This window comes from Meleagris gallopavo, chromosome 4, assembly GCF_000146605.3.
Source record: "Meleagris gallopavo isolate NT-WF06-2002-E0010 breed Aviagen turkey brand Nicholas breeding stock chromosome 4, Turkey_5.1, whole genome shotgun sequence".
NCBI lineage: Eukaryota > Metazoa > Chordata > Aves > Galliformes > Phasianidae > Meleagris > Meleagris gallopavo.
Genome location: NC_015014.2, coordinates 58,724,126 through 58,741,229, shown reverse-complemented (window position 1 = coordinate 58,741,229; position 17,104 = coordinate 58,724,126). Strand labels below are relative to the sequence as shown.

The window sequence follows — 17,104 nt, the reverse complement described above, 5'->3', positions numbered from 1 at the left end:
GGAGTCAGTCTGAAGAATGCTGAAATACCCTAAATAACTACAGATGGATTTCATAAGATACTAGGCATGAACAATATCATGATAATATTACCTGTTTAATCAATACAAACAAAGAATGCTTATTTTTTCTACTAATGTAGCATAATTTTTTCTCAGTTTTTCCAAATGAGGATCCAAAATATTACAGCTATCTTTCATTAAAATTACAAAAAAAATATCAGCAACTATTTTTTCCCTCAAATAAATGATAATCAATTAATTAGATAACTTCAGGGGTGAAGATGTACAAGAAGTTGATTAATGTTTAATGTCACATTCTTTATAAGGAAGAGGCACCAATAAATGGTTCAAGAAAACAAGATTTCAAAGGAACAGAAGTCTTTCAGGTTTACAGCAGAAGATGCAAAAAAAGTCGTATGAACAGGGGTGATTTAATCCCTTTTTGTAGAGAACAGTTTGTAAGGGAGAATTTGAAAATTTAATCATATTTTGACATTCTGTGAACAGAGTTTGGATTAAATTCTTCTATCTATCTGCAAAATACTTCTGTTAACATTTCATTATTTGTTAACTGCAGGATCCAAATCTGATCAAATAACTGAACTCCAGAGCAACATCATGTAAGGCAGTATTACACTTAGACAATAATGATCATGCTCTGTGTAAGTTTTTTAATCTTCTATCCAGTAAGAAATGCTCCTCCTGAGACTTGTGTCTGCTGCTCTTATTCTTTCATTCTCCACTTCTGAGAATGGTCTAGTTTTATTACTCTTTTATTCCTTAAACATGTTCTTTTTAAGGAAAACAAAATACAAATATTACTGCCTGGGAATACTGGATTGTCTGTAAATTGGTATCCAACTCTTCTAAGAAATCAAAATGGACTGGGGAAAAAGCTTTGATAAACTCATTATAATTTATAGAAATAGTTACCTAAGGGACTCAGATTTGAAGTGGGTGTAACCACTAGAGAACTGCCAAACAAGAGGCAGCTCTATCATCAGGACTTTTCCATCATCTTACTGAAGAGGCTATGTGGAAAGTCCCTTGCACATCTATGGAAAGGCAGAAAAGAAAGGAACTACATACAACTGCCTCCTCCACCCCCCGCCAGTGTCCTACTGGCACTGATCTGTTAATCAAAGCATTAAATGAAACTCCTAGCTTTTAGTTTGAGTGCTTTTCTATAGAAAATTGAAAAATAGAAAATAGTGGTGATCGGTAATAGCCAACATTTTAACTTGGTACTGATTGCAGACTGATCATCAGATTATTTCTGACTGCTGAATGCTAAGTAGAAGTATATGTGCATGGGTTTTTATAAGAATGTTACTAACACTCTGTATTGCTATTACCTTTACTTGATGTCTTTAGACAAGAATAAATTACTGTTTCCAAAAAGCAATATGTAAACCTAACTACCAGTGCAAGAATACCTGGGCTTTGATATACAAATTAACACAAAAGAATATGCACATACCTGGTCCAATGCAGAAAGACGCAATAATTGCAAGAATGCAAAATATACTGAGGTAAGGAAGCCAAGTCACATTATTCTGGTAGAAAAAAAGACATTAATATTAAGTGCATTGTAGAAGATAAACAGTGGAAAATGAATTTAGATTGGTTAATCAATCCTCCTTTGACCATTTGAAATATTTAGGGACATGACTCCTAATAACATCTGAAAACTTAGCCTTTGCAGAACATCTGCTCTTAGGTCTTCATGTTTTCAATGAAAATATCAGAAATGTAAATTAATAAAAAGATTAAATGTAGAAACTTTTCACAATTGGAAAAACAAAAACAACAAAAAAATCATCCAAGCAGAAGAATAAGGTTAAAATACACAGTATGAAAGGAAACTTGAAGAAGACTGCTTTACAAGATAAAAATAAAACAGAAGATAACATTTCTCAACTATGGGTAAAACTGTCTTCAGAGTAGTTTGTGTTATGCCACGAAATGAATTATACAAATTGATGCAAAACCTGATCACGGCATTTTGAAACCACCAAATTTAAAGCCAAGTGAAAGACAGACCTTTAAGTCCTTACATCAAAACAGTTAAAAATGCTTATGTAAGAATACTGTTTAAAACAGACAAAAGAGAGCAAAAAATACATAGGAACCGTACCTGCAAAGTCAGAGACACAGTAAGAACCGCAAAGAAGACAATCATCAACCCAAAACCCCCGATGAGAAGAGGCCTGCGTCCGAGCCGTTCAATAACTAAGCCCTGGAAAGCAACAAGAGGCATATGGGTTTCTTGATAAGCCACTGAGAAATCAGAGAATGTAATATGCTGTTCCAGTACATGTGAAGATGAAAAATAAAAGCAACAGAGATTATTTTGTACATATCAGCTATGCTGTGTTCATAATTGTCTTCATAATTATGTTTACATAGTCTTACCTGTTTGGAAAAACAAATCAGCATGGCATCATTTTAAGAGGTCAGAAAAAAAAACAGTGAAACTTGATAAAAGTTTTACGAATGCATTTCTCCTACTGAGCAAATGTAACCACGTAGATGGAAAAATATGCAACAGGTTAATTCCACATTAGTATTATTAGTTTGGCAGATTTCAAAGTTACTACTATCCTTTATTTATTGTGTAACAATTTCTTAATAAAGAGGATGTACCTTAGCCAAATAAAAATAATATGATGATAAGGATGTCAAGCTCAATTTTTTCTTACTATTCACATTTTTAGGAGAAAACTCATTCTGTTTTGATGGAATCACCTACAAATTTGCACCAAATTCATATAATAGTGTTCTTAATGTTTTCTAAACATCAAAACGTTGAAACAAAATGCATCTCAGTTTTGTATAACAATTATTTCTTAATTTCAATGGTGAATTCAATATGTCTTTCAAAATGAACTTTAATGGTTTAAAAATTATGTATTAAAATATGTCTGTAGAATAACATATTCTTAAGCACAGATTAAATCATTTTTCCTTCATCTACAATTTGTTTTTTAATTTCTGGTTTGTCTGAATTAAAAAAGGAAGTTAGCTGTGATGGAGTTTTAATTTGAATACCCAGATAAAAGAAAAGGGATTATAGAAGAGGCATTTTATTCACATTCTGAATTTAAATTTAACACCTGAAAATAAATTCCCTTCTTAAAAAGTCACAAAATCTGAATACTTTTCTGTTAGAGAAGAAAACAGAGATTTTTTAAAAGCTGCAACATGAAACTTTTTTTTTTTAGTCTAAGTCATTAGACTAATATCTACCATAATATTTTTCTAATATACTGCTTTCACTGACAACTACTATAATTACAAATTACAAAATGAAAATGATAAAATGATTTGATGAAGCCCAATATTTCTCACTTCAAATAATCTAGAGTTAGAATTTCACAACTGTTTGTCACAGTTAAGTACTGGAGACTGAAATCCCACTTTCAGACATCTCTCAAGCAGAAGATAAATTGAGTAAATAAAATGAAATCTGGAACAACACCCTTCTATTTATTTATTTATTTATTGTAACAACGCACACCATTACACTGTGAAGATCTAGAAGAAACAGGGTATAGGGAAGCACAGTCAATCAGGGAAGAAATTCCTCTCTCACAGTGGCGGCCTTAGCAGCAGTTGATAGAAAAAGCTTTAGGATTTGGCACCCCCACACCCCACAGAGGTGGTCTTCCACACCGCAGAGCATTGTGATGCTGCAGAACGCAGTGAGCAGCCAGCTCTAGCATTATTTCCTTAAATGAGGAAATATACTCATTTTGACAGTTTCCACAGATTCCATAATAGAATTTATTTCCGAGCAGTGTTTAAAATAGACTCCCTCTGATGTTATTAAGATTTTACACTGCACTCACAGAGCCCAAATGTTCTAAAACTGCAACTGCTGCACTGTCAAAATCCTACAAGATGCCAAGTATTTTCAACTATGATTAATGAATCCATCCTGAAAATACATGTGACCACGTATAAATGTAACCAAGAGAAAGTTTTTATAAAAATGAAGGACGTGAAATGGTCTGATGAGTTCATCAGAAGATGGAGACTTCTGCAGTGTGTGCAGCAATAGATGATGCACAGACAATTTGGCATAAAAATGACGTTCCCTTTTTCAATTATAGATTGGTGTTTGCTATTAAAAAATCTTGGTGTTACACCAGCTGGTGGAGTTTTGTATTAAAAAGGAGTGAGTGCTGAACATTTCTCTCAGAGGAAAAATAGTTCACAGAGGATTCATGTACAAAGCAAAATGAAGAAAAAAAAGTGCTAGACAGTTTCTGGTTGTCAAGCTCAAAGAAAAGCAAATCCCAGCAACGGAAGACTCCAAAGAGTTTTGTACATACACTCATGCCTGCATACGTTGAAGTAAGTATTTTGGGCGCATTTAGGCAAATCTAGGTGGGTCTGAGGAGCTCCCAGTTTTAACTGTGAGCAGCCAAGCACAAAGTTATAGCAGGCTGCATGTGCTATCTGCAGAAGAGAACAATACTTTCTAATGAATTCTAATTTTTATTTTTTTTTTTCTCATTCAGAGGTAATTTTCCCCGAGCTGAAGCCAAGCTTCCCAAGCATTCATCATGCTCAGAGTCACTGTCATTTATTTAATACAATGGCTCTTAGGAACTTGAATGTTTCAGCTTCTGGACACTTCCTACAGTTTTTGCCTCAAAGAATTTATCATTACAAATCCTAGTGGTATGTCTTGTGATTTATGGAATGGACCAACTTCATCTCCTAGAGGAAGTAAAAAGCAATTTTTGTACTTACTCACTGGGACACTATGATGTACCCAGCTTGCTGGGAATTGTTAACTCATTACGTGATACTAAGTAAATCACACTGACAGCATTACAAAACCTGCTGTATACTGACTCAGAAGGCTTCTCTGTTAGACATAATCAACCTGAACAATTATGGGTAGAAGCACTGTATTTCCAGTTTAAAGATAAGGACTCTTCTACTTTGCTCAAATGCACATCATACTTCTTGAATCAGTAGTTCTAACCCAACAAAATACACATAACCCATCAAAACACAACTACTTGTGGAACAGATTCAAGTGAGGCATAGCAGTCTCAACTGAAATGAATACTAAACTGAGTCAGGCTCATGAAAGGCAAGAGCAACAGTTTGATGCATGCTCCCTATCTGGTCAAAAATTACAAGACTGTGGTAGCAGGCAGCATGTGTGCTTGGAAAGCAATGTCTTTGTGGGGATCAGGCAGACAGGTGCAGAACCACCCCACGAAATATTAACAGGTCACAGTTGTTCAAACATGAAAAACCAGTCCGTATCAGAAAAGCCTCTCAGAAGGCCCTATTTTTTATTGGGGCTTAAAATATTGTTTGAATTAAGTACACAGATGCTTCAACAGCCATTCCATCAAGCATTTTTCACTAAATTTTAATAAATAAATTAATTTATTTTTTAGAATTTCTTAAGGAATCTTATGATAAAGCATCAATATTTCAAATTTCCCTGCTGTTTGTTCTCAATTTCTTGATGGAAAAAAAACCTCAGATGAAATCTGAAGTTTCCTTAGTTAAAAAAAGAAACAACAAAAAAAATAAAACATGCCATAAATAGGACTGTAAACTGACAATAATTTCATTTTTGGTTATGACTATACAACTCCAAAACTTGTTAACTTGCAAAACCCACCAAGAGGCCCATGACTCATAGGAAGTTGAAAATGATTCACCAGTTTTCAAGTATTTATAAGTCTGCATGCTCCACTGGCAATTCTTACCTATTGAAGACTTGTAACAAAAATATACTACTTGGCAGAGTAAATGAAATAATAAAGAATTCAGCATATGCTGTAGTAAAGTCATAAAATGAATTTTATGAGTGATAACACACTGAGTTATTTGCCAAATTGAGTAGGTTGATACTTACGTAAGTGTGATCATAAACACACATTTGTAGAAACCTATGCCCTGAGTCATTGTGATTAACATAGCTTAAATTACTGAAAATGTGTTTTAAAAAAAAAATTACAACCAAAATCCTTCCAACCAAAACATTTGTTGGTAATAAGGCAACTGATACTTTCTTTTGTCTGACAGGAAACACCTGTGAATAAAGCTTAAAAAGCAAATGTCGATCTTTTCACTTGAGTCAGCTGCTGATATTGGGGGCCTGACATGTTGAAAGCAGATCACGTTATAAAAGATCAGACAAGATGGGGAGAAAGATGAATATGTAAGCAAGTTCTGTAGCCCAAATGGGAAGGCAATGAATACTATTCCCTACTCACTTCCTGGCCCCAAATCGTACTAATAACCCTATTAGATTTTTTTCATTTCTCAGCTCTATACAGAAGTCTGATCTATATGTTAACACTGAGAGTTAACCATACTTTCTTTTCCATGTATTTTGCAAGTAGATATGAGAAAGACTTTATGTCTAGATTCAGGTTTAATGTGACATGCCAACTCCATGTTATTTCCATTTTAAATAGCTGAAGTGGATAATCATATTTATACCACTGACATGTCTATTTATGACATAATGTGTAGTATCACTCATTCAAGAAAAGTAGAGTAACAGAAGACTGTGAGTTACAAATGGGTTTTTGATTTCTATTTTTATATCCTTTTGACTCTGGTATGAATTATATAATTGCAAAACAAAGAAACAGTACCTAAACTGGACTTTAAAGATACAGCACTACGTTTGATCACATAAGTACAAGTCTTAAGTGCCTTCCTGGGCATATCAGTTCACCTGAATCTGTATTAACGCCATGGCTGGATAAGATCACAGAATCACGGAATATCCCAAGTTGGAAACAACCCACAAGGATTATCGACTCCAATTCTAGGCTCTCACAGGACCACCCAAAATTCAAACCATATTTCTGAGGGCAAGTCCAAACACTCCTTCAATCCAGCCCTTTACTACTGCCCTGAAGAACCTGTTTGAATGCCAAGCCTCCCTCTTGGTAGCTACCAGTGTAGGGATTACTATCAGCAAAGAAATTGATTTCTAAGTTTCTATTTTGCAGTAAACTATCCATAATCAATCTCACCTGATAGAGAAACTTTTCCACTCAAAGAATATGGTTTCCATATTGAATGTCTGCTGGGCTAGCCTGACCAAGATGCAGCCCACACACACATTCGTTCCAGTCTTCATCTTGGTAGTGCCTGGATCAACTCTTAGGGCACACAAAAAACCCGCTATCTAATTCCTGTTGTGTGACTTCAATAAGCTGTGGTATTTTTGGAGCAAAGTTCCTAGTGCTGATGATTTATTTATTAAAAATATCATGTCTGTCTTGTGTCAGGCACACAATTATAAAAGATAGATTAGATATTGACCTTGATCTATGATAGACTATCATGGCTGGTGTGTTATTTTCTAATGTTAGCTTTTGAATACCCTGAAGATAGAACAGACTGAAAAAAAAAAAAAGGAACGCAAATAACTCAAAAAACATTTTTAATACTTGAAAGCATGGAGTTGTGTCTACAGAACTTTCATTTTCTGAATATATCCTCCAGAAAGATTTGTTCTAAAGAAATGCAGTCTCTAACAGACTGTTGCTCAAATCTACGAAGTGGTGTTTCATAAGATATTTTTTTTTCCTGGAGGGCATTACATCATTAATTCCTTGCATGTAATTTTGTCCATCCTAAAACTCTACTGTAATACAACAATTTAGAAGGAATAATGTCCTTGCCTAAAAATGATCACATTGACCATTTGTGGATTAAGGCAGCGTGCATTAACAGGATCACAATTTGCAATTCACCCTGCAGTGAAAATATGCCCACATGCACTCCAGCATGTCTGGGAAGTTTCTTGGTCAATATCTCTTTTCTACTGCTTGTTCTTTCTCATTACTTTTCTCAGATATATAAATCTAAGCATGTCTCATGGATTTGCTCTATAAAGATTCCACACATTTACATTTGAAACTGTGAAATGAGGATGAAATTTGTAACAAGTAATTAGTGTCTCGTTGCATCTAAAATAATTCAGTATTTTATATTCTAAATGAATCACTAGGTATTTTTTTTATTTCACTTCTTAGATGCTTAGTAATGGTTTCTTGGGACTGAGCAAAGCATCTGTAAATCATTTACAAATTCACAAATTGAAATTTTATACAGACAAAACAAATTAGCATAGTAGGCAATTTTAGAAGTCAACAGTTTGCTCATGTAGGCAACTATTTATGGCTTTCTACAATTATAGAAGATGAGCTGCATAAATATTTTGCTTGGATAAAAGAAACTATTTTCATTGCCGGGTCACTTTTTCCCCTCGAATCTGCATGCAGTAGCATATTGATTAGAGACTACCTTTTTCTACCTCTAAATTTATTAATAAAAATGAGGCTTTCACAATCACAAAAATCCCCAAAATCTTGTGAGTCAATGATAATTTCTGAGAGCACTGGATCTAGGCAGAGTGAGCACCTATCTTTTATTGCACATGGAGAAGGAAGGCAGAATCCCTTGTCTTCCCTAGACACTAGGATAAATTATTAACCAATCAGTCTGACAGCAGCTAGAAGATAGTAAGGTGATAAGAGCAGTCAAAACAGATTTGTTCAGTGCAGATCAGTACGACTCCTTTTGCTGTCGGGGAGAAAGCTAAGCAGATAGAAAGAAAATGAAAAACATGATGGATTGTGACTTCAGTAAGCCTTTTGACAGAGTTCCACACGACACTTTATATTTGTGCATATGAAGCTTTTCGTTCCTAAAGTACAGCACTGGGAACCTTTCATTACTGAATTTCATCTTATGAATTTCAGGCCACAAGTCCAATTTTTTAAGATCTTCAGTTCTGCAAATATTTTTGAGTTTCTGAACTTTAGTAAGTTTAGATGACACAGGTGATTGTAAAAAGGATCTTTCTTACCTAATGAGTTTTTTTAGGACCAATGGACTCTAGACAAAGAGAGACAGAAATCCATAGGGACAACTATCTCTCTAAGAATAGTTTTGCAATTAGTTAATACCATTTCTTATAAACCACACCTGGTGTATCTTATATTCAACAGTCTCAATGCAAAGTTCTTTCTCATACACTATCTTTTTAAATTGTGAAATGTATTGTTTTAGGATGCTGTGGATTCCAAAAACATTTAAAAGTCAAAAAGTAACTAGACAAATTCAAAGAACGAAATTCCATCAAGGCTATCAAATATCAACAAAGATTCATCAACAGATGAATCCCCATTATTCTCACTGAGGTTCAAAGTCCATGCATTTGAACATCTAGCAGCTGCATGATGATTAGAGGTGGTACTGATTGCATTGTGGACCATTTACTGAAGAGATCTGGTTCTATTACTTATAGGAATATTTACTGAAACCCTGGAATTTGTTAGCAAGTCTGGTTTCTGCTAGAAGAACCATAAAAAAATACAAAGAAAGTTAAGTTCTCCCCTTGCTTTCTTCTGCTTCTTCCCTTTTCACCTCTGAATAATGTCTGTAAGGTGTATGCACCTGAATCCATATCTAACACTGCCAAATACACTTTTTAAGAAAAGCAAAAATTGTAGTTGAGACATTGCAAGAAGAAGGAAATATCTCATTCTTTCTTCTAGGCATGAAAAAAAGGAATTTATTCATAGAAACGAGAAGCAGTACAACTTTCAGTTAAAACACTGAATTCATGCTCTTGTTCTTTTAAGCAGCAGCAGTGGAACATTTATAAAGATTGCTGAAATAAAGATAAGGCTTCAAAGCAGCATTTCTCTTGAGCTGAAAGAGTAAATTTTAAGAAGGTAGAGATACCAATATATGAACATTTCCAGAGGCACAGAAAGAAGTATTAAATGTATTCCTCTCATACATAAAGTTACTAAATATATAATGAAACAAAGTAGACAACCACAACAGCCTCCCTCTGAATGAGCCATGCTCTGTGCTCTGCATGAGCCCCACAAACGGGTAGCAAGGAGGAACTGAAGATGATAGGCCCCATTAATAGAGCAGTCTTAATATTGTGAAATCATTCCCATTCAATTGTCATCTCTTTCCACATATTCTTCTCTCAAATGGCTGCCATAATAATAATAATAATAATAATAATAATTTTTATACATATCTTAAAGCAGAGTATCATGAACTTGTGTGAGATAGAGATTTCCATATTGTACTATCTCCCCATATTAAAAAGTATGTCTCTTAAACAAACAAACACACACACACATAAATAAGTGATGATTTATGAAAAAAAATGTGGAAATTCACAAAAATCAGAATAAAAAGAGCCTTGTGACTACAAGAAAATAAACTTGATAGATATATTTAGTTTAACATTTTGTAGGTCATAAACAATTGCTGTGCCACTGGAAAGGATTTTTGCCAATGCCATCCTTCTGACATTTAAAAATGCTTGTCTGCTGTGTCCAATATTTTGCAAATACACTTGGTGTAAGATATATGAAGATGATAAAAAGAAATCTAACAAGGAAAGGAAAGAATATTTGCTCCTTTGCAACTTTCCATTCCGAATACCTGCCTATTTTTTTCTTATTTATTGCAATGTAAACAGAAATGAATTTCCTTCAGCAACTAGTGGTGTTGTCACCTAGTGAAATTTTCAGTGTTAATTTGCTCATTTAGTCTGTTTTCTTAACTATCTCTCCCATTTTGAAACAGGAAAGAAAAAAACAAATATTTGTGGGTAATTTTAGCTATTAACACCTTCTTTTATGTTCAGCACACAGTAAAATTACATTACCTCTTGATGAGCTCATCTATTATGAAAGTATGGTGCTTCTTCCCAGTAAGTGATATAGCAGAATTTAACACCAGGAATAATTTTGTTCTTTCCAATGGTCTGAGTGACAAACATTTATTCCCTTATTTTAAATGGCTGAAGAATTCCCCTCATAGTTCATAAATTGCTATAGGAAAAGTGTCATTAAAACATGCCAGGAAGACATACTTCTGTTTCTGCAGTCCACACTGGATGCATCCTCCTGTATTTTGAACAAGACTTCACCAACAACACTGCCTCCTTTCCGGCAGGAACATGGGAGGGCTCTAAGATAAACTACTACAGCAGCCACTCTGGTCAAGTCAGTAACGAGTTTCACTTATGGTGCTTTAGGCCTTGCACTTCCAACCTTCCTTCTCTTCACTCATACAGAGGACAACTGGATTTAGAATTAAATCCAGAAACAGCATTTTCAATTGTTTTTATTAATTACTATACTTAATCTTCAATATACTATTCTGGCCATGTTTTAACCTATATAAGGAAATAAAATCGGTAATTTAAGTGCTAAGCATGTTAATTAATTCTTTAACCTTACTTACAGAAGAAACAGCAGCAAGGGTCTCAACAGCACCAGTGCTTAGAGTAACATATGGGATTGTTTCGCTATTGATTCCAGCTTCACTAAAGATGTTGTTCGTGTAGTACCAGATCTATATGGGAGAGAAGAGAATGAGTTATTAATCACTGTAGTTTGGAATACAAGCCTTTCTCATTCAGTTCAAGTATCTCATCTGCCAGACACCAGATATTAAAATACTCACTGCTCCTGAGGTATTGAGAGCTGGGCAGGATGGCAAGTGAAGGGAAGGTATGAATTTCAGTGGATTTGTCACAACACCGTTACACTTCTGCTTGGACTCAGACAAAATTTCAAGGAGCTCTAACTCAATTTGCCTTAATTCACTTTAGGAATAAATCAAAGAAACTCACTTTGAACAACAGGATACAAGAATACAGAGTCACACCACTTAAAAAAGCAAATTTACATGGTGTTAGAGAACACTTCAGAGATTCTTAACAACAGAGGAAAGACCAGAAAGAAGACACTGAGAGACACAACATAAACTGCTGCTTTCTGGACAGAAGGTGTGAGATTTGTCTTGTACTTCACTGCAATGTGGAAATCTGCAGCCAAACAACTGGCCTGACCTTTGTTTATTAACAACAGAGAAGAAGGATACTTTTAGATTGAAGGTTGTTTGGTGAAGAGTCAACAATAGTTTTTAGGGTGAAATGAATCACGGACTGCAAACACCTGTCAGCACTCTAAATATATTCCTTCCCAGTAATTTCAACAATTCTCTTCAACAGGTTGCCCAGAGAGGTGGTGGCTGCTCTGTTCCTGGAGACTTTCAAGGTCGGGCTGGACAGGGCTCTGAGCACCTGACTGAACTGTAGGTACCCCTGTTCATTGCAAGGGAATTGGCCCCTTGCAGGGAAGGTGACCTTTACAGATCCCTTTCATGCCAAACATTCTATAATTCTGTGAAAAGAAAGCAGCAAAAAGGCAATTGATGCAACAACATTAATGCATATTACATTGCATGCTGTATGCATACAGGTCTCTTCCTACAGCTGCCTGATGACAGGTCTTTTCTATAGCAAGCTTGATGAGCACACTACAGTAGGTCTTTTGCTTACAGAAAACACATTGCTGCATGGCCTACATCCCTAGCAAGATTTCTTGGCATTGGTAATATAGTCCTTTGGTGGCAGGAGGGACCCACCGGAAGCCTAAGATCCCATTTGGAAATATTCTGTCAAAGTAACATGCAGTACAATATATTTTTTATATGAAAATATTTGAAGTCTACCAATGAATTACAACTTCTCTGTGGTTTTATTCTGCTTTAGAACCAAGATACAATGGTGGAATATAAATGTTACGAATGTTATGCATCAGAGATACATTTTATCAGGTGAAAAGACACTAATATGAATTCATTTACTGCTGTCAATTGAGGTCGTGTTGTCTGGTATTCTGTTATAATCAAATAGATTAATATGATCAAGGCTTCACCATGATTTCTATTCTACATGAAGCTGGTGATTGTACCGTTTTTGAAGAAGTTTGTTTTTTTTAAATTATAAAATGAAGCCTTAAAATTGAATAAATGTACACAGATACCAACAGGACTATTACAGAATTCTGCCATTTGGTAATTTCCCCTGAGAGGGACCTGAGAGACTTGCCTGAAAGAGGTCCAGCTTTCCCATATGCCTGCCCAGATGGTGGTTATTGAAAAGATCAGACTGACTAATGGGGCTCTACAGACAAAGTGAAGAGTGAGAGCTATGACTTAAGAGATGCTTTTGCAGTTAGTGAAACCTTGCTGACAGTGACTCACACCCAGTAAGTGATTTCAGACACATATAGATAAACCGAGTACCAGGTTGATACATCTGTACCTCTCCTTTATTTTCTGAGCTTTGGGTGACTTGTCAAGGTCAGTCAGGAAAGCCAAGCAGAAGAGACAACGATCCTGAGCTTGTATTCAAGCATTCCAATACTTCTCTTAATGCTTTCATCATTCACTTTTGTGCTGTTCATTTTTTGTTTCTGGGTGAACCAGTCAATCAATTTCAGAATGTAAATTTGATGTGTGTTTAATCAACGGATATACAGAGAGTATAGATATATATCCAGGAGCTTGGCTAATATAATTTATATTGGAGAAATAAGAGAAAGTCACTCACCCTGTCCTGGGCTCGCGAGATGAACTCCTGATGGAGCGGATCTCCAGAGAGAGATCCTTCCCCACTGGCAGTCAGCTCTTAAATGGGTCTAGGAGAAGTGGAGCCAGGCTCCACCCCTTCCTGCAGCACAGGTGAATTTCCTTCACCTGTGCTCCCGTGGCTGACTCATTGCTCGCCTCAGGTGATTAATCAGAGGTTCAGGCTGTGATTCAGCAGCCCCATACACTGTGAATAACGTTATCATGTGTAACATGGTTGGAGAAATAAAGTAGAAGTAAAACAAAGATAAGGCTTGAAATAGCCGACTCAAAACACAGGTCAAAACAAAAATAGTTTTTCTGAGGCACTAAATTATACTTTAAAACATCTCCAGCTTTCATTTTGGTCTGGACTGCTGACACACACGCACAAGATATGAGAATGTGGTTCTGCTCTGCCATGGAATACCAGACAACCTGTCACTTATTTAATATCCATAAATGCCCCAAACCCTTCTTCTCCTGGAAATTTAGCTGTGTCGTTTTATTTAGCTTATGTGATCAATAACATTAGAGAGTCTGGATTAAAATCACAGAATAATTAAGGCTGGAAAAGACCACTAAGATCATTGAGTCCAGTGACCAGCCATCCACACCATGCCCACTAAACCATGTCTTTCAGTTCCACGTCTATATGTTTCTTGGACACCCCCAGGTACAGTGACTCCACCTTCTCCCCAGCCAGCAAATTCCAACACCTCAACACTCTTTCTGAGAAGAAATTTTTCCTAATATTCAACCTGAAACTACACTGGTGCAACTTGAAGCCATTCCTTCTCATCCTACCACTGCTACCTGGGAGAGGAGGCCAACTTCCACCTCACTACAACTTCCTTTCAGGCAGTTGTAGAGAATGAAAAGTCTTCCCTGAGCCTCCTCTTCTCCAGAAGTTAATTTCATTTCTCTTCTCAAAAAAGTATCCACGATGAGGAATAAAATAGCTTATTAGCACTGAAATCTCATTTAGAGAAACCAAACAAAACAAACATACTTTACCTATACAAATGTTTTCATAGCTCACCTTAAAGCATGAAAAATCTGGCTCTCTCATAGCACATTTTAAAAAATGTTTTGATATTAGAGTTCCAATCTTTCTAATGATCTTGGAAAAAAATACTTTGTATTAAGGTTTGTAAAGCTATACAGACACCTGAGACAAGTCTGAACTAGTAATAGTAACTAGTACCTACTACTAGCTTGGTAATCAAGGGCGTTTACACTTATCATCATTGATTAACTCTGTGGGGGGAAAAAAAAGAAAAACAAAACAAAACAATCCTAGCTGAATTATCCCTTAACGCACAAAATCACAGAGAGGAGTCACATTTGCAGTTTATTTCAGCAGCAAAAATGCGCCATAAGATGCAACGGTCTGAAGGACACTTACTGCATTTAGCCCACAAAGCTGGTAGCATCCCATGGTGACGACCACAGTGATGACTTGCCACCGTACAGCACGGGTTCTAAGGAGCTGAAGCACTGACACTAATTTGGTGTTTCTTTGGACTCGACTCTCTGCCAGAACTTCTTCTACTTCTTGAGACACGTCGTCTTTCCCAAGGAAGGTCTGAAATGCTACAAACAGAGAACAAACTTTAAGCTAGACACTAATCATTTGTAACAGATGCATGATACGTAAGACAAGCTGGAGACATTCTTGGGCTCCAACATAATTATTCTTCTGCCAAAAATATGATTCTATTCTGGGTATAATCCTTGCAATTTATTTCTGGAACTGCAACAAGAATATAAATAATTTAGCACCATATCAAACCTTTCCCTATATTATTTCATATATAATACAGCATAAAGTCAGAGTCAAAACCCTGCATAAACTGAGAAAGAAAAGTTTAATATAAAAGCAGTTCTTAACATTATTTAAATTAGCTACTTTTGTGGCCAAACTGTATAGCAGATTTTATTGTTGCAGATAGATTGGATAGAGAAGTAATAATATGTAAAAATGTGCATGAGCCTGATGAAACAAGAAAGGCAAACATCTGAAAAGAATAGCTATTTGTCTTCATAGTATATAATTTTCAGTAGCATACAAATAAGAATTAACTTCTTCAATGTATTTATTACTAGAAAGGATTATCCAAAGATGTTCAAAACTTTCTATCTGTTGACAATTTACATTTAGGAGTGAATTTACCTGATAAATATAAGCAAACAACCCTGTATCTTCCTCCAAAAAAACAGGTTTGTATTATATTATTGCGTGTTGTTGACTCACTGAGATATCCTTCCAGTTTGAATGATAAAAGCTTTTCCTCTCACATCTCCTCCAAAAGGTACTACAAGTGAATACCTCCTGGTGGAGGTGGTGCATCTCCACCAAACTTGCAATACAGATACGGTATAAATTAATGATTATTTCATCACAATTTTATGAACATAGCCCAGGGGTTGGCTTTTTAAGAGATATTTAAAATGTTCATCTTCTTGGAATGACTGCAGAGAAACAATTACATTAAACATATTCCTGTAACAAGGCTTTGTGACCCAGTAGGAAGCTTATCTAAAAACAATTCTTTACACAGCAGGTCACTTAATGTTGCTCCTGTTAAAGGAAATAATGAGTTATTTTATTAAATGACTAAGTTGATTTACTTATCCTAAGAGCCCAACTCATTTTTATTTTATCCACTGCTTTGCACAGCACTGCATATAAATCAGTAACCTTCACATTTTCTGCCTATTCTTTTTGGATCACAAAAAGGACTTGGATGGTCAAGAAAGCCAAAAGCATTGACTAATCAAGAGTAAAACACCTGGCCTCCATTTAAGTTTCGAAGTTACAAAATTTTAACTTCACTCAGTAGATAAAAAGGCCAAGTAGTGGCTATTTGATGCTGTGAGGGGTTGGCCACATGTATAAGCTGGCTTAAATCAACATGATTTTTTCTATCTAGGGTTGGCAGACCCTAGTTAACAGAAGGCATCATTTTTCAAAGGATGAATGCTTACCACCTCTGTGTGCTGATTTTATTCATAACATTCATTTATTCTGATATTCTGTTTCTCTTTAGGGAAAGGAGAGATCAGAATTTTTAAATTCTCTAAGACTGCATGAGCACTGTCCTTTCACGTAGATCTTATAAATCAGAAATGAAGTAACAAATTCAGGGCTTAGAATCAAGAATTTAAGCTGCTGAGTTTTGTTGTTGTGTCACTGCCCACTAATTATTAAATGACTTGCAAAGCACTGGTTAGAATGAATGTGATGTATTTAAAGGCTGTGATAGGAAATGTAAAATTGAAAGATGTATAATATTGGAACAACCCGTAGCATGTTACAGTTGATATCTTATACTTAAATTACACTTTTGTCAGTACTGCTAGAGCACTGACAAAGAAAAATTCAGGTAACTGTGAGAATAACCAGCATAATTACAATATTCTTCTTTGAAATGATTCTCATAGATTTTTAAGCATCTAGTTTATTGGTCTAAATTAGGTCAGTGCACAATTTTCTTGATTCTTTTCCTGTCCTTTGAATTCTCTGCATTCCTGTAGGGCACACAAGTAAAAAATATAGGTGCAGTCAAGTAAAATGGAAGCAATCTGTCTGTTCTGCACAAGGGAGCTTGCTGCATTTTGAGAGGGACCAGGAAGTTAA

At 35.5% G+C, this 17,104-nt stretch overlaps 1 protein-coding gene across 1 annotated transcript in view; it reads right to left on the bottom strand.

Annotated features, from left to right (window-relative positions):
• Window positions 1-15,814, bottom strand: part of SLC2A9 (solute carrier family 2 member 9) — a 47,043-nt gene extending 31,229 nt beyond the window's left edge. Inside the window, exons 1-5 of the mRNA XM_010710437.3 lie at window positions 15,794-15,814; window positions 14,870-15,082; window positions 11,287-11,397; window positions 2,138-2,239; window positions 1,481-1,556 (exon numbers count right to left, since the gene is read on the bottom strand). Of these exons, the coding sequence (XP_010708739.1) occupies window positions 1,481-1,556; window positions 2,138-2,239; window positions 11,287-11,397; window positions 14,870-15,082; window positions 15,794-15,814 (523 nt within the window). The remainder of the gene's footprint in view (window positions 1-1,480; window positions 1,557-2,137; window positions 2,240-11,286; window positions 11,398-14,869; window positions 15,083-15,793) is intronic.
• Window positions 15,815-17,104: the final 1,290 nt, after the last annotated feature.